Raw genomic sequence first — 22,693 nt, 5'->3', positions numbered from 1 at the left:
ACTGAGTGTGCTGGTTTCCATCAGTGGCCCTTTTGTTGCTCTTGTGGGACTTAGAGAAATGGGGACCTGACATAGACCAACCCAAAACTCTGGGTACTGCTTTTGCTGTGAATAATAAAAGTCTGTCTCTGATCCAACCATCTTGTGTATTCTGTAGCATTCCATGAAAAGTAACAGGCTAACTTGTGAGATTATAAGTAGGGTGAAATCTCATATCCTGAATAGTTATTGATACATATCAATTATCTTCTTGGCAAAAGCTGACATTTCAGACACTGAGACTTAACTACTGGAAAATTTATTATTAGCATGACATGTTACCAAAGACAATTTTCCAAAGACTTAGCCAATAACTTTACAAAAATAAAAAGCCTTCTGATTCCTGTGAACTTTTCTCTGTGTGTGCAAGTCCAGTGATAATTTCATTATCTGTCTGAAGTACTAACAGTACTAAATCCAGAGCTCGGCGCCATGCCTCAATCTTTGGTGTAACAACATCATAAACTCTTGGAATTGGTTCCAGCTTATCTGAAATGCCTGAATTTAAAATTACACTATTAAGTTTACTATATTCATTCAAGATGTAAGATGAAGGAGAGCCAGAGTCTGCAGCATTTTGTAGGTGACACTGAATGGACGTGGCGGCTTCAGAGTCTGATGAGCAAACGGCAGTGTTACGCAGGAGAGCTGAGAGGTACCTGTGCCATCCATCTGCCAGGCATTTAAGCACCGTAGGTCTATACAGCGCTGCAGATGAGGCCAGCCAAGAGGAAGTGTTATGCAGCCACCCTGAACAGTCTTGATTTCCTTTATTCACAGACTGTCCTGCGAGACTCTGAAGATGGGTAAGACACAAAATTTCAACTGCGCCACCTCCAAGGAAGACCTTTTGCTCTTTCAGAGCATAATACAGACGAGAGGCACAAGTCCAGAACCTGTCTTCTTTGGTTCGCATCTGGGCAATGACTGGGCTGGTCAGCACTACTGTAACCAAATTAATTCCTTCTGTTTTTAACACGACTGCCATTCTGCTGATCCCATCTACAGTGTCAGAGGGAATGCTTCTCCACGTGGTCACAGACACCCCACTGCCCACACAGTTTTCATTCACGTGTGTGAGGTAGGCCACCTGCACTGCCCCCGAAGCCTCTGCGAAAGCCTGCAGCACACTGTCTTGCACGGATCCAATTACCAGCCGCTTACTATTTGTGCATTTTTCAGCTAAGCGTTCAGACACATTTCCTCGTGCCAGCACAAGGTTCACGTTGAACTTGATTAACACCTGTAATACATGATCTGTCCACAGTTCTTCTGAGCTGTCTTGTTGAACCTTCACGCTTTCTGACACTGTTTTAATATTTGCAGGCTTATTAAATCCCAGATGGCGGTAATTCTCAGTGAGGTCACCCTCAACAAGAACTACACGGACTGGCTGATTCTGCAATTCCTTGACCAGAGTAGCACTGGACATTGACACAACAGTGATGTATCCTGGACAGACACAAGACAAAGTGTCAGGTAAGCCCGGTAAGCAGCAGGTGAAGATTCTTGAAATGTCAAAGGGGAATAGCATGGTATGGCTGCCTCGTTGCCTGCCTGCATTCTGATGCTGCAGCTGTACTGCTTCGTCCACTAGCCGCATGCTGCTGGGGTCTCCGTGACTCAAACCCACCTCCAACTCTGCCAGATCACTACATCTGTAAGTCTTTGGAGCAGCTGCACTAAGTTGTTCTAGAAATCCACCTGGCTTGCTTATCCAATGATGATCTGTCCTACTAAAATGTCTACTGTGGGTCAGGACTGACTTTCGGCAGTGGGTGTCTGCAAACAGGTTGTTTTTCAGAGTTTGAGGAGTTCGTGATGTGTTCTCATCTGCTTCAAACTTAACCTGAAGCCTAAACAGTTGAGTTGATTTAACAGGTCTCCCAGAAAGACTGCAGAAGGCCAGTGACTGAGAGGTAACATCTTTGAGATCATGCTCTTTCTGGACCAAGCCAGTACCTGAAGGGATTTGTAGAGAAGGGTACAAGCTGACACTAAGTCCAGAAAACGTTTTTGTGCTGTCTATATGGTCATATACACTGTGGACAGGTACTTGAAGGGATTCTACCTCTTCAATGCATGAATTCAAGCCTTCTGACATCACAGACGCTATTAATGAAATGGGGACACCCAAATGAAGACATTCTTCGGCAGCACTGCTCCATGCACCAACAAGAAACAAAAGCGTACTGGTTCCAGTTCTGTATGTGTTGTTTTGTGCCTGAATTGTTTCACTGAGAAGTTGTCCCACTGCACTGGTTAAATCCAAACTTTCAAGAAGCCTTACTGTTGAGCTAATTAACACACTTTCATGGCACTCTTCATCTATAATAAATTTGGATGATTTTACTGGGCCTAGGAAAGTTCTTCCTGTTTCGGCAAATGAGGAAAGTTGTTGCAGTCCTGTGTGCCTTCTTTTGTTTATGACCCTGCAATCCATCACCAAGAATCATCATCTGCAAATAAAATTAAAACTTGGAACTTTATTCAGGGTACTTCAGGGTTCTAAAAGATGCTTATTAAAAGGAAAATAAGATATAGTTCCTGCTTTTGAGGAGTTTCTGATATATGTAGTTTCCATTAAATATGGCCAGTGCAATGACATAGCATTAATGATAAAGGCATGGGTGTGTGGAGAAGAACACTTCATTCAATGGGGGAAGTGGATTATAAAGCAGGCAAGAGGCAGTACTTTCAGAAGAACGTAATGCTGGACATGAATAATTTGAAATAATTAGCAAGCTGAAGGAAGTAGTAGTAAATGAACTATATGTGACAAAAACAATTTATTGGGATAACACACATAATTTAGTTTCATGGGAATATAAAGCAAGTAGTAAGATGAAGCAATAGAAGGAAAGAGACTGGATCATGAAAGGTAGTAGGCGCCGTGTCAAACCTGATCCTACTTATCATGGGAAAATATGGAAGTGTTTTAAGGGGAGAAGAAGAAGAAATACCTTGATGTAGTGTTTGAAAGCACATACTCTGAATCTAGAAGTCTGGGTTTGAACTTGTCTCTATTGCTTAAACTGTGTGGCCTTCAGCAAGTTTCTTAACATCTCTGCCCTGTTTTCATATCTGAAAAATGAGGATAATAACAGAATCTACTTCACAGGGTTATTATAAGGTGTTAAGTGAGTAGACAGTTCTTAGAATAGTGCCTGGCACATAATTAGTGCTTATGAGTACTTGCAATAATAATAATATATTTATAACATAAAATTAAGCAAAAGATATTAAAAATAAAATTAAAGAATATAAAAATAATAACTTTATTATTATTAGTGCTCTGGATACATTACCAGTCTGGTAACAGTGTAGACCACTGATTGGCTGGGTGCCAGACTGGGGGCAGGGTGGCCATGGTTATCCAGATGAGAACTGTGCAAGAGGGATGGAAGTGAAAGGATGGATTTGGTTATTGATTAGAATATGAGGTGGGGGAAGCAAGTAGTATTTTAAAGGAAGTTCAAGAGCAATTAGACTTTTTCACATAATATTTCAGAATTCACACCTAAAATTAGAGGAGGAAGGTATAAGAGGAAGTCTTTAGTCCAATAAAAGAACTTTTTAACAAAGTACCCTCTAATTGAAAAGCCATCTGTAATAAAATAACCCGAGTTGTGAGGTACAAGCTCTTAAAGTACTAGAGCTAAAACTGCAGATAACATACACTTCTCTTCCAACTCTAAGCCTTTAATTTCTTTAAGTATATATTTTTTATCACAATCGTTTAAATTCAAAATGTCAAAAAGCAAACAACTCTCAGAGTTTTGCTTTTCCTCTAATGCGGGTCTCGACACTGGTAAATTTGTTCCTATACTACCTATACTACTGAGATGCATTCTCTGAAGCTGAAGAGTACTACAGTTCAGATACACCTCAGGATCAGCAGGAAGCCACAGCATAACTGATACTCAACAGCAGCTTCCTACAGGCTTTTGAGGGCTAAGGAGAAAAGCCAGTATGGCCAAGGAAAATATATTAATATAACAAATCGTTTGAACTTGGCTTCAAAACCTCTTCTGTGAAATTTTCAATTCTGTAAAATAAAAATAAAACTATTGATATATTCAGTTATGTCTCTAGACAGCATGCTGAGACCCATCCTGTCTTACAGTTCCCTGATTTTACCATATGTTTGCTGTCCTTTACCCCAGACAGGGAAGACTGAAGGCAAGAGGAGAAGGGGCAGCAGAGGAAGAGATGGTTAGGTGGCATCACTGACTCAATGGATATGAATCTGCACAAACTCCGGGAGATTGTGAAGGACAGGGAAACCTGGTGTGTTGCAGTCCATGGGGTCAGACAAAGAGTAGGACACGACTTAGAGAATGAACAACAAACCCATGTATCAATTCTCTACTTATCCAGTTTAAATTCCCATTTGCCAGTTATTACAATCACTCTCTAGTATATTCTCCCTCAAAGCCCTTGTCTTTCGTTTGGTTCATCTTACTCACCTTGCAAAACCACTAAGCTTGATGAAATCCAACTCTGTCTACTCCATGCTTACATTGAGGCAGCTGAAAATAAACAGAGAAACAAACAACCACGCTGACTGGTGTCATTTTAAGTTCATGACTTCAAACTGATAAGTGGCCCTTAATACTGCCTGGCAATCTATTTTTGTAATCCATTTTTTTTTATTGTTATTAGGTTCTATTTTTAAAAGTTTCATTTACCCCTGAGTACAAAGGATATTTCATATTTCTTCTAAAAGCTTTATGAAAATTTATAAATTTATTGAAATTTATAAAAAATTCATCGAACATAAACTTAGCCATTTTAAAGTACGCATTTCAGCGGCACTTTGAACATTCATAGTGTTGTACAATCACTACCTTTATCTTGTTCCAAAACATTTCCATCATCCCCCAAGAGAAAACCCTGCGGTGTTAAGTAGTCCCTCCCTGTACTCTCAGCCGCACCAGCCACCAACCTGCTTTCTTACCTCTACAGACTTACTTATTCTGGATATTTCATATAAACAGAATCATATAACAAGGGACCCTTTGTGTCTGGTTTCTTTCACTTAGCATCATGCTTCTGAAGTTCATCCGCACTGAGCATGTGCCAGTATTCCATTCCTTTTTATGTATGTAGGTCAGTGGCTATCATTTTGTTTATCCATTCATGGGCATTTGGATTGCTTCTACTTTTGGATTATTGTGAAAAGTGATACTAAAACATCTGTGTGCAAGTGTTTGAGTATCTGTTTTCAATTCTTTGGTGTAGGTACACACCTGGGAGTGGACATCTGGTAATTCCGTATGTTTCTGTGGAACTGCCAAACTTTTCTGTAGCAGCCAAACCATTTCACTTTCCTACCAGTAATGTACAGGCCTTTAAATTTCTCCACACTCTTGCTCTATTAGTTTTCTAGGTCTACTTTACCAAATTACCCACAAATGGGTGGCTTAACAACTACACATATTTACTATCTCATGGTTCTGGAGCCTAGAGGTCTGAAATTAAGGTATCTGCAGGGCCACACTCCTTTCGAAGGCTCTAGGGAAGAATCCTCTGTGCCTCTTCCAGCCTCTGGCTCTTCCCAGAGGTCCTTGGCTTTGCCAGCACAACGCCAATCTCTGCTTCCCTTTCACGCTGGTTGCTTCAGAAAAATTTGTTGAAAAGATAAGCTTGAAAAGCCAAAACTTGCCTTTTGCTTTTGTTTTTCATTTCTAACACATTTTGGGAGCTTACTAAGTAGAAGGCAGTTTACCTGCATCACAGAATGTAGTCTTCACAACAACAATATGATTAACCTTTTACTGTACTGTAATTAACAGACATATCTACACTACCATTAATCTATTTTAATTATGTACAAAATGAATAATAAATAATATATAAAATTTTACAGCTAGTAAGAGAAAGGTTAAGAACTAAAATCCATGTTTGTCTAATGCCTAAGTCCCAAGTTATTAACTACTCTACAATACTGCTTTCTGGGGGCCCCTCTACCCAGCATGATAGTAACTCACTCTCTTTTGTAGAATCTTCCACTGTACTTCCCACTTCAAAGCTTTTATGCTTTCTTCCAAGCCTTGTTCATACCCTTAACATGGATAGGCCTTTTTTTTTTCCTCTCAGGTGTCTGTGTCTCTGTTTATGGTTTCTGGACTATGCTTTCTATACTGTGCTTGTTTATTTGGCTCTGGGCATGTGGGATCTTTAGTTGGAGCACAAGAATTCTTAGTTACAGCACAGTTCCCTAATGAGGGATCGAACCCAGACCCCCTGCATTGGGAGCTCAGAGTCTTAGTCACAAGACCACCAGGGAAGTCACTCTATACTATGTTTAAGTCACAGAATGTCACTGACTGTAACCATGCTGTGCTCAGTTGTGTTTGACTCTTTATGAATCAGAAATGGCAACCCACTCCAATATTCTTGCCTGGGAAATTCCATGGACAGAGAAGCCTGGCGGGTTACAGTCCATGGGGTCACAAAGAGTTGGACATGACTTAGTGAATGAACAACAACAACAACTAAAGTACTTGGTTTAGAACACTAAGACATGCAAAGCTTTTCAGGAGTTGGATTTTAAAAAAATTAATGTCTTCTGAAAAGGTATGATCAGCTACAAAATCAAGAGTTTGCCTAGCTCCAATCCATACAATGTGCGAGACCCGGGTTCAATCCCTGGGACGGGAAGATCTCCTGGAGAAGGAAATGGCAACCCACTTCAGTATTCCTGTCTGGAAAATCCCATGGACAGAGGCGCCTGGTAGGCTACAGTCCATGGGGTCACAAAGAGTCAGACATGACTGAGCGACTTCACTCACTTTAATTCACTCCCAATACAGTCTAATTATTTCACTCCACTGTTTAAAATCTCCAACCTGGAAAATAAAGCTTTTATACCTGTTACAGGAGTCCCTTATAAAAATAATTTGAAATCCTTTCACTCCTCTGTTTAGAATTCTGCAAAGCCTTCCCATTTTACTCAAGTGAAAGTGAAAGTCAAAGTCCTTACAGCATGCTAAGAATCTGTACTTCTCCCCTTTACCTCTCTGTCTCCTACTACTCTATCCCTTGATCATTCTGCTCTGGCCTCCTTTCTGTTCCTGGATCATGTAAGGCATGCCTCCTACCTTAGTGTTTCTGTTCTGCTTCTTCCCTCTTTCTGGGATGCTCCTCTCCAAGAAATCTATGGTCTCACCTCCTTTATATTTATGCAAATATCCCCCTTTCAACAAGATCTATCCTGAATACCCTATTTAACAATGCAAACTCCTCTTTTCCCTTATGGAAATCCCTACATTCTGGACTCCCTTTGCTAAGTCACTTCAGTTGTGTCCGACTCTGTGCGACCCCATAGATGGCAGCCCACCAGGCTCCCCCGTCCCTGGGATTCTCCAGGTAAGAACACTGGAGTGGGTTGCCATTTCCTTCTCTAATGCATGAAAGTGAAAAGTCAAAGTGAAGTCGCTCAGTCGTGTCTGACCCTCAGCGACCCCATGGACTGCAGCCTTCCAGGCTCCTCCGTCCATGGGATTTTCTAGGCAAGAGTACTGGAGTGGGGTGCCATATTGCCTTCTCTGGGACTCCCTTTATCTGCTCTAATTTTTTCCCCATAACATTCAGTTCACTTCAGTTCAGTCACTCAGTCATGTCTGACTATTTATGACTCCATGAATTACAGGCCTCCCTGTCCATCACCAACTCCCGGAATTCACCCAAACTCATGTCCATCGAGTTGGTGATGCCATCCAGCCATCTCATCCTCTGTCATCTCCTTCTCCTCCTGATCCCAATCCCTCCCAGCATCAGAGTCTTTTCCAATAAGTCAACTCTTTGTATAAGCCAAAGTATTGGAGTTTCAGCTTTAGCATCAGTCCTTCCAAAGAAATCCCAGGGCTGATCTCCTTCAGAATGGACTGGTTAGATCTCCTTGCAGTCCAAGAGACTCTCAAGAGTCTTCTCCAACACCACAGTTCAAAAGCATCAATTCTTTGGCGCTCAGCTTTCTTCACTGTCCAACTTTCACATCCATACACGAGCACTGGGAAAACCATAGCCTTGACTAGACGGACCTTTGTAGACAAAGTAATGTCTCTGCTTTGGAATATGCTATCTAGGTTGGTCATAACTTTCCTTCCAAAGAGTAAGGGTCTTTTAATTTCATGGCTGCAGTCACCATCTGCAGTGATTTTGGAGCCCAGAAAAATAAAGTCTGACACTGTTTCCACTGTTTCCCCATCTATTTCCCATGAAGTAATGGGACCGGATGCCATGATCTTCGTTTTCTGAATGTTGAGTTTTAAGCCAACTTTTTCACTCTCCACTTTCACTTTCATCAAGAGGCTTTTTAGTTCCTCTTCACTTTCTGCCATAAGGGTGGTATCATTTGCATATCTGAGGTTATTGATATTTCTCCCAGCAATCTTGATTCCAGCTTGTGTTTCTTCTAGCCCACTGTTTCTCATGATGTACTCTGCATAGAAGTTAAATAAGCAGGGTGACAATATACAGCCTTGACGTACTCCTTTTCCTATTTGGAACCAGTCTGTTGTTCCATGTCCAGTTCTAACTGTTGCTTCCTGACCTGCATACAAATTTCTCAAGAGACAGGTCAGGTCGTCTGGTATTCCCATCTCTTTCAGAATTTTCCACAGTTTATTGTGATCCACACAGTCAAAGGCTTTGGCATAGTCAATACAGCAGAAATAGGTGTTTTTTCTGGAACTCTCTTCCTTTTTCCATGATCCAACGGATGTTTTTGGTCTCTGGTTCCTCTGCCTTTTCTAAAACCAGCTTGAACATCTGGAAGTTCAAGGTTCACGTATTGCTGAAGCCTGGCTTGGAGAATTTTGAGCATTACTTTACTAGCGTGTGAGACGAGTGCAATTGTGCGGTAGTTTGAGCATTCTTTGGCATTGCCTTTCTTTGGGATTGGAATGAAAACTGACCTTTTCCAGTCGTGTGGCCAGGCCTATCACCTTATAAAATAGTACAGTATACTTATTTAATTTACTATCTATTGACTATGTCCCTCTCTTGGAAAATAATTTCTAGGAGGGCAGTTTTAGTCAGTCATGTACCCGATATACTGAGAACACTGTCTGACATATTACAAGTACTCAATAACTATCTGATAGGTGAATAAATGAACAGTTTTCACCACATTTATTATCTCATACTTGAGTACAGAAGTGAAACAAGATTAAACAGATGCCATTCTCAGCATTCCTCAACCATAAATTTAAGGTTCAGCCACCCTTAGAGTCAACATAATTCTTATTTGGCACTTAGTTGAGGCCCTTTAACTGCTTCCAAAATGTTCCTCCTTTACATGGTTGTCAGAAATAGCTTTGAAAAACACAAACCTAATCAGATCATTCCACTGCCTAAAAACATTTATCTTAGAAAAAAGAATCTTTATGCCTAGCTTGGTATATCTGACTTCCAGCTAATTTTTAAGACTAATCTCTTCCACCTTTCCTTATAAACCCCATGATCTCACCACACTACAACACACACGTACATTCATTTTTGCACATATTATCCTCTACTCTGAATATCCTACCCTTTCTTCACCTTGGCAAATGCTATACATCTTTCACGACCTAAGGCAAATGCCTCACTTTTTGGTACAGCTTCTTCCAATTGCTCAAGGAGTAGTAGTACCTCCTTCTTTGGCTGCCAAAGTACTTTCTATATACATCTACTAAGGCACTTAGCATCCTAAATTAAAAATCGTGTGTTTATGTCTGTGCCTTTCTCCCCCACTACTCTGTAGGTTCCCTGTCTTCATTCATCTTTATACTTTACACTCAGTTTCTTTCAAACTCACCCAATAAATGGCATAGTATGTGATACACAGAAAGCATTAAATAAATTTAGTATATTTAAGAGTTATATGGGTTTAATATTTTTTCTAGATTAATATTATTAATGTTCTAGAGTAAAATTAGATTAGTAACAGCTATTTTTCAATGCCGAGTACTTCCTAAGACCTAGAAACCTTGCAATCTATACCCATAATTGAAAAATCATTTTCACTATAAGTTAATATCCCAAATATAAAAGCCTAAATTAAAAAATGAGGCAAAAACAGGTTAACACATTACTCAGTCTTTAAACTGCCAAGAGATCCAACTTGATCCAGCAAAGTCTAAAAATTTGAATTGTTTCTACTTGGTCATTATTCATTTCTGATTTCAGAAATCCCTTTAATACTAGTTGTAAAGATGAACTGTATGTCCTTGAAACCAATCAAGAGCAACTTTCTCAGTGAGATTAATGGCCTGAAAAATCCATATATAGTATAATTAAGTGACTGAACATTTTCCTTGATTCACAAACTATCTTGAATTTGCATCATTTTAATTTCCACTGGGGTAACTTTACACATAAAAATCACTTCTAATATTAGAACAGCTCACCTATTTTCCAGAATCCTAATGAGTTGTTTTTTTTTTCCAGTCAATGATTACAATGCTTGTAAGGTGCCTGGGATATAATGTAAACAAAACAAGATGTTGGCTTTGGAAAACGTGCCATGTTTCTACTTACTGAAATAGGAGAAGTGATTTGGGAGACTACTTCAAGAATATACTTTGCACATTTTTCTTTCCTTCAGTTAAGTTCAGTCGCTCAGTCGTGTCTGACTCTTTGCAACCCCATGAATCGCAGCACACCAGGCCTCCCTGTCCATCACCAACTCCCAGAGTTCACTCAGACTCACAGCCATCGAGTCAGTGATGCCATCCCGCCATCTCATCCTCTGTCGTCCCCTTCTCCTCCAGCCCCCAATCCCTCCCAGCATCAGAGTCTTTTCCAGTGAGTCAACTCTTCACATGAGGTGGCCAAAGTACTAGAGTTTCAGCTTTAGCATCATTCCTTCCAAAGAAATCCCAGGGCTGATCTCCTTCAGAATGGACTGGTTGGATCTCCAAAGGACTCTCAAGAGTCTTCTCCAACACCACACTTCAAAAGCATCAATTCTTCGGCGCTCAGCCTTCTTCACAGTCCAACTCTCACATCCATACACGACCACTGGAAAAACCATAGCCTTGACTAGATGGACCTTTGTTGGCAAAGTAATGTCTCTGCTTTTGAATATGCTATCTAGGTTGGTCATAACTTTCCTTCCAAGGAGTAAGCGTCTTTTAATTTCATGGCTGCAGTCACCATCTGCAGTGATTTTGGAGCCCAGAAAAATAAAGTCTGACACTGTTTCCACTGTTTCCCCATCTATTTCCCATGAAGTGATGGGACCGGATGCCATGATCTTCATTTTCTGAATGTTGAGCTTTAAGCCAACTTTTTCACTCTCCACTTTCACTTTCATCAAGAGGCTTTTGAGTTCCTCTTCACTTTCTGCCATAAGGGTGGTGTCATCTGCATATCTGAGGTTACTGATATTTCTCCCGGCAATCTTGATTCCAGCTTGTGCTTCTTCCAGTCCAGCGTTTCTCATGATGTACTCTGCATAGAAGTTAAATAAGCAGGGTGACAATATACAGCCTTGACGTACTCCTTTTCCTATTTGGAACCAGTCTGTTGTTCCATGTCCAGTTCTAACTGTTGCTTCCTGACCTGCATACAAATTTCTCAAGAGGCAGATCAGGTGGTCTGGTATTCCCATCTCTTTCAGAATTTTCCACAGTTGATTGTGATCCACACAGTCAAAGGCTTTGGCATAGTCAATAAAGCAGAAATAGATGTTTTTCTGGAACTCTCTTGCTTTTTCCATGATCCAGCAGATGTTGGCAATTTGATTTCTTCAAGAAGATAAGGGAGATAAAGGGAAAACCCTATGCAAAAGTTAATTCTTCCTGAATCCAGTGTTGGAGAATCCAGTATGATTTTTAGAAGTTACTCTAGAGAAGGCACTGCAGGAGGTATAGAGTCCAGGCGTGTAAGCAATTAAGCGTTAGAAGTTTTAATAGACTATCACCTCTTCATTCCTACTCCCCAAACTTAAGCTGGCCCCTGACTAGATTCAGACCTGGGCTGAACCAGTAAGTCTGGCCCTCTGGACAAGAATTTGCTTTGGACATCTAAATCTCGACGGTTAATGAGTCAAATGGATTATCAGGCTACCTACGCTGGACTCAAGTGAGGATCTCCGCTGGAAATGGTTGGAAAATCAGCCAAATTTGGCAAAAAGGAATAATCTTCCCAATGGAACAGTTGAAGGTGATAATGTGGTGGTGGTGGGGGGGTGTGTGTGTGTGTGTGTGTGTGTGTGTGTGTGTGTTGGCGGTGGGGGGAGGGGCGGTAGAAAAGGCTGATAGCGATTATGCGTGGGTCCAACGTGCAAAGAAACGCTACAACACAAGTAAAAACTCTTTCCTATGCCGGGAGTTTTCATGTGAATGCCAAGGGCCCAGGCACACAGCACGCCTCTCCTGTAAAGAAATGTTGCCAACTAGGCCAGAATCCCGGCAAACCACGGAGGAGGGAAGCGGTTAAAAAAGTCAAGGCCCGCACACTGTGGAGGCTGAGGGACGTCTAGCGGCGCAAGCAAAGGGCAGTCCCCTTCGACTCTGGTAATCTGGCCGGATGATAAACCTAAGCCTGGACCAATTTACCAGGCTCTAGAGCCTCATCCTTTCCTCCAGGCCCAAAGGGTCAGAAAAAGAAACAAGAGCTCCCTCACGTCTCCACCAAAGACTTACCATTTGGTAGAAACACTTTGCTACTAATCTCGCTTTCGTCTCCATCCCTACGAGACGCTCCCCGACGTTCTGCTGACACTGGAAAGCCAAAACGCCAGGGTAAAGAACCTTCCCTTATGCCTCGTGTTTTGCGCAAGCGCGCGGCGAGCTGGATGGGCTGGTAGTTTTGGTTGCTAAGATACCAGACGGAAAGTTCCCCTTAACGGTAGGCGGGTAAAGGCAGACCATTACGCTACTGGTAGAGACTAGAGAGAGGGGGCGGGCCTCGAGGGTCTTCTTTTCTGACTATTGGGTGAAACAGCTGTCAGTCAGTGGGGAAAAAAGCCTGGCTAGGCGGGGCTGCAGGAGAGATCGGCGAGAGCGGCCTTAGCAACGGTTTGCTGGCGGTGAGCTGCTGTTGGGCAACTCGGCTGGCGGGTAAAGCTAGGAGGTTCCGGCCGGGGGCGCCGGTTGGAGACATGGTGAGTGCGAAAGTGCAACTTCTTACTGGGGCTGAGGCTGAAGTTTCTCCCTGAAATAAGGAAGTTCTGTTTGGTTTTTGAAATGTATTATTCGCCTCCTTTCATTATCCTCGAGTGTCATTAGTAACCCCTCCATTCGTCGCCCAATAGAAGCGCAGTGTCCGTGGCTCTAGGGACGGAAGAGCGGTTCTCCAGTTTATTTTTTCCTCTCTTCAACCCCAGCAACCGTTTTACCAATGGCGTTGCAGACAGGAACCACTCGCTAGCCAGAAACGAGTTGAATACAGAGAATAAGAGGCTTTAAAACTGTTGAAGGATATGGGCCCCTCTAGGAAAGACATCCAGAACCCTGAAAAAACTGGCCGGGGAAGCTACGACCTCTGCCATTGGAACTACTGAAGACCAGACCAGTGTAGCTGCCGTCCAGGCATGAAGAATGCGCTGCTTCCACGACCAGCTCTTAAGATATGTGAAGCTGGTGTCTAGATACACAGTGACATGGAATCTCTGATACTACTGCCTCTTATCCCAGAGCTGAAGACATGATACTGAAATGAGGCTGCAGCAGAAAATGGCAGATAGCAGGAAGATGACCTCCATCTTCCCTGGATATTGATAATTGGTCCAACCTTTATTCTTCTCCAGATCCCTGGAGTAATTTTTTTAACCTGAAAAATGTATTTTTTTTCATTTCCCAGTCTTCAATATAGAAAAGTACGTGAGAAGGTGGGAAAAGATACGATGTTTCAATCAACCATATCTCATACATTTTATTATGAGACTTACAGGCACAGATGAAAGTAAATATGCCTTAAACACTGCTGTTTGGATATACCAAGTAAGGCCAATTTTTTCCCATATAACATATACTATTCTGGCATGTCTTCTTTGCCTTTTCTGCTTCTCAAAGGGCACTAAGTTGAAAGAAAACCCCAAGATGTAAAAAAGAACCAGGCTTTCCAGCAAGATATATATTTATAACTAAAAGCATAAATGTTAGCAAAGGGAAAGGGGAAAATTCTTGAGGTTCATTATATGGAATAGGATGCTTGACTATGTTTATTATACTTAGTTCATTAATTCTGGTTCTGGTACTTCTCCCAGTTACACAGTTTATCTTTCACCCACATGTGTATTTATTACAGGCATCCAGACCAAGTTCAGACCAATGGAAAAAAAATGCAGCAAAAATTGAATTGAATGAAACTCAAAAGCAAGAAATTAAAGAGGCCTTTGATTTATTCGATGTTGATGGGTCTGGAACCATAGATGTGAAAGAACTGAAGGTTCTGAAATTACTTCTAATTCTGAAACATTTGAAAAACTTTATCATTGATTTGTTGCAATCTTTAAGTCTTTCATTAACAGTAGCTTTCTGAAAGCTTGATATAAAATCTCTTAAGTGCAGACACCTACCCCTTTAGTGTGTAGATCTGGCCTACACTAACCGAAATAGTATCTTGTTAAGCATTTTACTCTTGTTTTATGAATGAGTAGGTCAAAGCCTTAGTGATAAAGAACCTCCTTGCCAATTCAGGAGACATAAGAGATGCAGGTTGATCTGTGGGTTGGGAAGGTCCCCTGGAGGAGGGCATGGCAACCCACTCCAGTACTCTGGCCTGGAGAATCCCATGGAGCCTGGCGGGCTACAGTCCATAGGGTCGCACAGTTAGACATGACTGAAGTGACTTAGCACTCACGCACACAGGCCAAAGCCCATCATGAGATTGGAACCTAAGCATGCTGACCTGACTTTCTAGGTTTAAGCTGCTGCTGCTAGGTCACTTCAGTCGTGTCTGACTCTGTCCAACCCCATAGACAGCAGCCCACCAGGCTCCCCCATCCCTGGGACTCTCCAGGCAAGAGCACTGGAGTGGGCTGCCATTTCCTTCTCCAATGCATGAAAGTGAAAAGTGAAAGTGAAGGCGCTCAGTCGTGTCCAGCTCTTCGCGACCCCATGGACTGCAGCCCACCAGGCTCCTCCATCCATGGGATTTTCCAGGCAAGAGTACTGGAGTGGGGTGCCATTGCCTTCTCCAAGTTTTAAGCTGCTGCTGCTAAGTCACTTCAGTCGTGTCCGACTCTGTCCGACCCCATAGACAGCAGCCCACCAGGCTCCCCCGTCCCTGGGATTCTCCAGGCAAGAGCACTGGAGTGGGCTGCCATTTCCTTCTCCAATGCATGAAAGTGAAAAGTGAAAGTGAAGTCGCTCAGTCGTGTCTGACTCTTAGCGACCCCATGGACTGCAGCCCACCAGGCTCCTCCGTCCATGGGATTTTCCAAGCAAGAGTACTGGAGTGGGGTGCCATTGCCTTCACCGAGGTTTAAGCTAGTCCAGAGTAAAAAAGAGAGACTGTAGTAATTAACAGGTAATTTAAGAGCTAGGAATGAGACTGTGGCCTATTATAACTTATCTACTTTCTATTTCAGATTGCAATGCGCGCCTTAGGATTTGAGCCTAAGAAAGAAGAAATTAAAAAGATGATAGCTGAAACTGACAAAAAAGGAATTGGCACCATTAGTTTTGAAGAATTTTTTGCCATAATGAGTGTAAAAATGGTATGGTAGTGATTTTGTTTTTCAGTGAAATACAAGCAATAGCCTTCTACATTTTTTGGCTGGAGCAATCAGAAGAAAATATAACCATCTTTAAAGATGGGTAGGATTTAGACAGATAGGCATAACAAGATTAAAGACATTTTCAGGGTAGTAATGAAGACTGTCCAGTGTGAGAAGAGGATTTTTGTTAGGAAATAATAAGGATAGAGAGAATGGGGCCAGAATTTTGAAGCCTTGAAATCAGCAATTTATTGCCTCTTTTTCTCAGACATAATCCTAGAGAGCACTGAATGAGACAACATCCGTATTGTCTTGGAGCTTACATATTTGATAAGGGATCTCAGTTACCTGAGGTCAATAAGAGATAGATTCTCTTTGTCACTCTGTGGCTCTTCCACTTAAATAAACCCTGAGTTTCAGTACCTTGAGGGCAGATGTGAATGCTCTGGCATAATTGCCAAAAGTCAGAAGAGCAGTAAATAAAGCTCAGCCTACCTGCTATATTTCTGTTCTAGACCTCAAAGACCTATGCATCTAGACTGATAAATAAATGAAAGACTAATGACATTTAGTTGTTTCTGTTTTTAAAGAGTGAAAAGGATGAAAAAGAAGAAATACTGAAGGCTTTCAAATTATTTGATGATGATGATACAGGAAGTATATCACTGAACAATATCAAGAGGGTTGCTAAGGAACTAGGGGAAAATTTAACAGATGATGAACTTCAGGTAAATTTCACTTATTTGTATAATTATAATTTATAATTATACAATTTATATAATTTTTAGTTATATTCTTACTTTGGTTATATTAATAAATTTAAAATTTGGTTTTGAGTGTGTATTTGAATGTTCATTTATATCATCCCTTTTTAGTAGATTTCACGTATCCTATTTACCTTTCATTTTACAGGAAATGCTTGATGAGGCTGATCATGATGGGGATGGAGAAATAAACAAGGAAGAATTTTTGAAAATGATGCAAAAGACCACTCTTTATTAATGCTGTCTTTTGTGCCTTCTGGAAAGTTGTTAACAAGTTTGTATTTGTTGTAAGTTCCATAATAGCTGAATGTATTCATTTTCAGTGTTTATATACACAAACTCTTGATGTCTAATCCATGTGAGAAGTTACATGTTGCTACCAGTATGTTGTTAAATCTATAACATCAAGAAATAAAATATAGTGACTTCCTTAAACTATGAATCTGAAGAACAGTATTAATTACAAGTGCTGTTTTTAGAGCTCCAGGTTCTAAAACTTAGATTTTTTTTAATTTATGGAAATTGGCCCCACATCATATGAATTTGGCAATCCAGCCATTACTTTCCCTATTATTTTCCTTTTGTGCAACTCTAAAAATGAACATTTGCTTTTTAACTGATTATTCAGATATGTAAAGTCTTAAATAAAACTGTCTGGCAGCTTCATTATTTGCTAATTTTCTTATAAAGAAATTTAAAGCAGCACTTACATCATCCAGATTTTCCTACACATTTCTTTAATAGCTGTGTCCCTAGGACAGGTGCTAGAGATTTTACTTATGTTGTCTCAGTTATTATGTAGAAGCAGTACTAAACACACATACAGTATTAACTCCATCCTACTACATATGAGAAAACTAAAGGTCAGAGAACTTAAATTTTAAAATTGCTAAAGATCTCAGAATTCACTTACTTTTATCCCAGAACAAATTAAAACTTACCTGGTTTTCCACATTTTCCTTCCTCTCCTGGGAGCAAGATCAAATCCAACAGTAGAGAGATAATTTAAGAACCTGCCATAAAGGTGGTTGACATTAGAGTAATGCTTACTAAAAGAAAAATCATCTCAATCAGTAATCAACATCAGAGATTTTTGGATTGTCTGCTAGTAGAAAGGGTTATGAAGGATCCAATGAATTAGATGTGGATCTTACCGTGTCTAAGTTGGCTGGTAGTTCCTGAGGTAGGCATCTTCTGAAGTGGTTCTCAATGATCCTAGTTTCCTGGTATACCTGCCCTTGTGTAATCCCTTTGTTGAGGGTAGGTGGAGTAGATCTAGTGAATGGCTACTAATGAATAGAATATGGCAAAAATCATGGGCTGTCTCTTCCAATATTAGGTCTTAAAAGCCTGTGACTTCCCTCTACTGGCACTCTCCTGCCCTTTTTTTTTTTTTTTTTTTTTGCTTGCTCTGGTGAAGCAAGCAGCTGTGTTTTGATCTGCCCTATGAAAAGGAACACATAGCAAGGAGCTAAGCATTGGAGGAACCTAGGCTTTCAGTCTGTCAACAAAAAACTGAATCCTGCCAGCAACCATTTGAAGGTGCTTGAAAATAGATCCCTCTCTAGTTGATCTTAGACTGCAGTACCTGTTGGCACCTTCATTACAACCAGTGAGAATCCTTGAAGCAGAGAATTCAGTTAAGCCATGTCTGAACTCCTGAACTTCAGAAACTCTGAGATGATAGAGGTTATTTTAAGCTACTAAGTCTTGGAATAATTAGTTACATAGCAAGGAATAACACAGTCCCTCATCTTGAAGCTCTGGTGTTGACATCTTACCTGTTGAATTGCTTGATATACAAGTAAGTAAGAATTAAAACTATCCATACTAAAGAATTGATGCTTTTGAACTGTTGTGTTGGAGAAGACTCTTGAGAGTCCCTTGGACTGCAAGGAGATCCAACCAGTCCATCCTAAAGGAGATCAGTCCTGAATATTCATTGGAAGGACTGATGTTGAAGCTGAAACTCCAATACTTTGGCCACCTGATGCAAAGAACTGACTCTTTACAAAAGACCCTGATGCTGGGAAAGATTGAAGGCGGGAGGAGAAGGGGACAACAGAAGACAAGGTGGTTGGATGGCATCACCGACTCAATGGACATGAGTTTAGAGAACTCCGGAAGTTGGTGATGGACAGGGAGGCCTGGTGTGCTGCGATTCATGGGGTCACAAAGAGTCAGACATAACTGAACTGAACCGATACTAAATAAAAAGAAGATTAATTAGACTTATCAAATGAGAATATAACCATATAGCAACACCATTTATTAGGATGTTTCTGTTTTCTGACTACTCACTTTCAACCACATATATGAAACTCAGCAAATTTTCTCCCTCATCTTTGTAGCTTGGTGCCTTAGTCTGTTTGGGCAGCTATAACAACATACCACAGAATAAACCATAGAAATATATCTCTCATGGTTTGGAAGTCCGGAAGTTTGAGATCAGTCAGGACAGCATGGTCAAGTAAGGGCTTTCTCCATTGGAGGCTTTTCATTGGAAGAGGTTAGGGAGCTCCGTGGGATCTCTTTTATAAGAACGCTAATCCTATTCATGAGAGCTCCACCGTCATGACCTGATCATTTCCCAAAGGCCCCACCAACAAATAGCATCACCTTTGGGGGTTAGGATTTAAACATATGAGTCCAGGATTTGGGGGTGGGGGAGGCACACATAAACATTCAGACCATAGCACTTGGATATTAAGAGAACTTCAGGCCACCAATGAGCAGACTCCTAAAAATTTTCTATTAAAGGTTGTTCCTGCAACCCTGAAGCTGACGCTCAAATGACCCTTTCCTCAGAGCCATTGATTGTTATAAACGTCCTGGAGTTCTGATTGATATTTTAGTTGCTAACAAGCAGGTTGTTGGCAGTGAAAGTAACTACTGGGCTTCAGGCAGCACTAAAATAGGGGATGATTTCAAGGCTGGTACTGATAGAATCTTGGCAACTATAAAAACAGACTAAAATCAAACATCAAAATGGATGAAAATGCATATTGGATGGATCACAAGCAGACCTGGGAATAAGCAGCAAGCCAAGGAAACAAGAATATGTAGCAAAATCTAAACAATTTTTTAATTATTAAAGAAATTGAATCTGAAAATTAAAATATTTCTACAAAGAAAACTCCAGTTCAAAAGAGTGTGTTGGTGATTTCTGCCACTCAATGAAGAGAAAATTTAATTTTTCCAGAGAACAGAAATAGAAATAACTCTTCCAAACTTGGTTTGTGAGGTTAGCAAAACTTTTTTACCAGAAGCTACAAGGACAATGCATTTTTAACCAAGATAGGTTTGTTTCAGAAAAACAAGATTTGTTTAGCATTTGAAACTTGATCAATGTAATTAATGTATCACATTTTAGAATAAAACCCAAAAATCATGTAATCATTTCAGTAGGGAAAAAAGTGTTGCACCTGATAAAATTTAAACTCTATTCATTATAAAAGCTGTGGCAAACCAGGAATAGGAGAGAATTTCTGTTAACTGTATGAAGGTATCTTCAAAACCTTAAAACACCATCTTAATTGCAAAACATTCAAACCTTCCTCTCTGAGCTGAGGATTAAGAACAGAATATCCTTTATCGCTAACTTCTGTTCAACACTGTACTGATGAGCTAGTCAGCAGAGGAAGAATAAAGTTCTTTTTATTTGCAGATGACATGATGTATACACAGAATATTCAAAAGAACTTAGACATTGTTGGATGCAAGGTGGTTATATTAAATTCAAATATAAATACAATTGTATTTTCACATACCAGGTACAAATAACAAAAATGAAAAATTTAAGCGACTAATATAATAGTTTTTATAAAAATTTATATATAAATTTATAAAATAAAATATAAATTTATATAAAAATATAAAAATCCCATGGGTAAATCTAATGAAGATACAGAAGTCTTCTATATCAAAATTTATAAAAGAATATGGAGATGAAGACTTTAATAAAAAGAGGAATATTAAATTTTGTTCATGGATTAAAAGACTATATTATAAAGATGCCAGTTCTCCCAGTATTGATTATAGATACAGTGCAAACAAAAACCTAGCCTGTGTGGAAACTGACAAGCTGAATCTAAAATTTATAGAAATCCAAGAGGTCAATACACACTTGAAGAACTAGGTGAGAGGACTAGCTTGCCTGAATATCAAGATTTACTATAGAGCCACAGTCGATGAAATACTGTGTGATTTTTTTGTTATTGGCCGCACCTGCATACCATGCGGATCTTAGTTCCCTGACGTGGTATCGAACCCGTGTACCCTGCAGTGGAAGTTCTGAGTCTTAACTACTGGACCACCAGGGAAGTCCTATAAAATAGTATGGGGTTGATTAGGAAAGAGGAATGAACCAGTTGAATAGAACAGAAAGTCCTGAAACAGAATAATACATTGATTTAAGAGAAATCATGACTCTGCACATCCGTGAGACATTTTCATTATAATGAATGGCTCTGAGTCAACAGAATATCCATAAGGAATAAAAGAAAACATGATCTCAAACTCCCATATCATGCATTAAAATTAATTGTAAATGATTGCTGATCTATATATGGAAAGAATATAAAGCTTTCAGGAGATAACCTAGGAAAATATCATCATAATCTTGAAATCAGATTCTTAACTAGGATGCAAAAAAGCACTAACTTTAAATGAAAATAAATGGATAAATTGGACTATATTATAACTAAGAACTTCTCTTCATAAAAAGAAAATATGAAGGGACTTTGTTGGCAGTCCAGTGGTTAAGCTTCCAAGCTTCCACTGCAGGGGTTTGGTTCAATCCCTTGTTGGGGAACCAAGATCCTACATGCCACATGGTGTGGCCAAAAAAAATAAAAAATAAAAACCAACAAGACAGAGAGAATATGAAGACGTAAGCTACTAAGTGGAAAGAGATATTTTCAATAAATATACCTGACTAAATACTTGTATGTAGAATATATATAAATAACTGCTTAAAAATCAGGAAGAAAAAGATGTCCTCTTGTACTCAGTCATGTCTGACTCTTCGTGACCTCATGGACTGTAGCTCACCAGGCTCCTCTGTCCATTGGGTTTTTCCAGGCAAGAATACTGGAATAGGTTGCCATTCCTCTTCCAGGGGACCTTCCCAACTCAGGGATCGAATGAACCCACATCTCCTGAGTCTCCTACATTGGCAGGTAGATTCTTTACCACTGAGCTACCAGGGAAGCCTCAAGAAAAAGATAGCCCAATTTGAAACAATGAGCAAAAGACTTAAGCAGACATCTTAGAAGGAGATACTCAAGTGGTCAAAAACCCATGAAAATTAATCAAAATAAGGAATGTTTTATGCTGAATAATGGCCTCTCAGGAGATATCCTTGTTCCTGATAAATATGAATGTTATTGTCTTCTATGACAAAAAAGGACTTTGCAGATACAATTAAGGATCATGAGACAGATATCCTGTATTATCTGGTGGGCCCTAAATGTAATCACAAGTGTCCATGTAAAAGAGAGGCAGAAGGACATTCGACACATAGAAGAGTAGGCAATGCAACACTGGAGGCAGAGTGACATGGCTAAGGAATGCTGGCAGCCACCAGGAGATGGAAGACTTAAGGGGTGGATTCTCACCTGTTAGCAGTGTATCCCTGCCAACTTCTTAATCTTGGCCCAAAAACTGAGTGCAAATTTTTGGACTCCAGAACTGTGAGAGAATAAATTTGTTACTTTAAGTCATCAAGCTTATGATAATTTGCTTCAACAGCCACATGAAACTAATACAAGGGCCATGCAAATTAATGCACCATGAAAGCATTGTAAATCTACCAGAATGGCTGAAACCGAAATAACCAGTCATTCCAAGTGTTGACAAGAATGTGAACCAACATGAATTTTCAACTACTGCTGTTAAGTGTAAAATGCTTCAACTGCTTTGAAAACAGGTGGCATTATTCAATAAAGAGGAACGTATGTTATGATCAGCATGCGTTCCTAGGAACATATCCAACAGAAATGTGTGCACCTATGGGCCACAAGACATATAAAAAATGCTCATGGTAGCAGTATACATTATAGCCCAAAACTAAAAATATTCTAAATGTCCATCAATAGTAGAATGTATAAAAATACATTTATATAGTTATCTATCTAGCTGCTGCTGCTGCTAAGTCACTTCAGTCGTTTCCGACTCTGTGTGACCCCATAGATGGCAGCCCACCAGGCTCCCCCGTCCCTGGCAAGAA

The 22,693-nt window shown here is 40.2% G+C and overlaps 2 protein-coding genes across 6 annotated transcripts; one reads left to right on the top strand and one right to left on the bottom strand.

Moving 5' to 3' along the window:
- Nucleotides 1–282: 282 nt before the first annotated feature.
- Nucleotides 283–12,846, bottom strand: BBS12 (Bardet-Biedl syndrome 12). 3 transcript variants are annotated; one of them, XM_044930405.2, is made up of 4 exons: nt 12,681–12,846; nt 4,509–4,571; nt 3,348–3,426; nt 283–2,471 (listed from the first exon to the last, which is right to left on the bottom strand). In XM_044930405.2, the coding sequence occupies exons 3-4, from the start codon at nt 3,407–3,409 to the stop codon at nt 356–358; spliced, it is 2,178 nt and encodes a 725-aa protein (XP_044786340.2). In that variant the 5' UTR covers nt 3,410–3,426; nt 4,509–4,571; nt 12,681–12,846; the 3' UTR covers nt 283–355. The 3 variants fall into 3 exon arrangements, with proteins under 3 accessions (XP_044786340.2, XP_025123810.2, XP_006079001.2); XM_025268025.3 differs by having other exon boundaries at nt 283–2,498; nt 12,681–12,845; XM_006078939.4 differs by lacking the exon at nt 3,348–3,426 and having other exon boundaries at nt 283–2,498; nt 12,681–12,845.
- A 126-nt stretch (nt 12,847–12,972) lies between these two features.
- Nucleotides 12,973–17,130, top strand: LOC102394784 (centrin-4). Of its 3 annotated transcripts, XM_025268031.3 has the most exons (6): nt 12,973–13,141; nt 13,840–13,979; nt 14,287–14,427; nt 15,572–15,700; nt 16,291–16,428; nt 16,613–17,130. In XM_025268031.3, the coding sequence occupies exons 2-6, from the start codon at nt 13,917–13,919 to the stop codon at nt 16,700–16,702; spliced, it is 561 nt and encodes a 186-aa protein (XP_025123816.1). In that variant the 5' UTR covers nt 12,973–13,141; nt 13,840–13,916; the 3' UTR covers nt 16,703–17,130. The 3 variants fall into 3 exon arrangements, with proteins under 3 accessions (XP_025123816.1, XP_044786342.1, XP_006079011.1); XM_044930407.2 differs by lacking the exon at nt 14,287–14,427 and having other exon boundaries at nt 12,976–13,141; XM_006078949.4 differs by lacking the exon at nt 13,840–13,979 and having other exon boundaries at nt 12,985–13,141.
- Nucleotides 17,131–22,693: the final 5,563 nt, after the last annotated feature.

Source organism: Bubalus bubalis, chromosome 17 (assembly GCF_019923935.1).
Source record: "Bubalus bubalis isolate 160015118507 breed Murrah chromosome 17, NDDB_SH_1, whole genome shotgun sequence".
Taxonomy (NCBI): Eukaryota; Metazoa; Chordata; class Mammalia; order Artiodactyla; family Bovidae; genus Bubalus; species Bubalus bubalis.
This window is presented reverse-complemented; position numbering and strand designations above follow the sequence as displayed.

Coding starts and splice junctions, on each gene's coding strand:
- BBS12 (XM_044930405.2), bottom strand. CDS start 3,409: ATGGCCACCCTGCCCCCAGTCTGGCACCCAGCCAATCAGTGGTCTACA. Junction 2,472..3,347: donor TCTACACTGTTACCAGACTG/GTAATGTATCCA, acceptor GATGGATTGCAG/GGTCATAAACAAAAGAAGGC.
- LOC102394784 (XM_025268031.3), top strand. CDS start 13,917: ATGAGACTTACAGGCACAGATGAAAGTAAATATGCCTTAAACACTGCT. Junction 15,701..16,290: donor CCATAATGAGTGTAAAAATG/GTATGGTAGTGA, acceptor CTGTTTTTAAAG/AGTGAAAAGGATGAAAAAGA. Junction 16,429..16,612: donor TAACAGATGATGAACTTCAG/GTAAATTTCACT, acceptor TTCATTTTACAG/GAAATGCTTGATGAGGCTGA.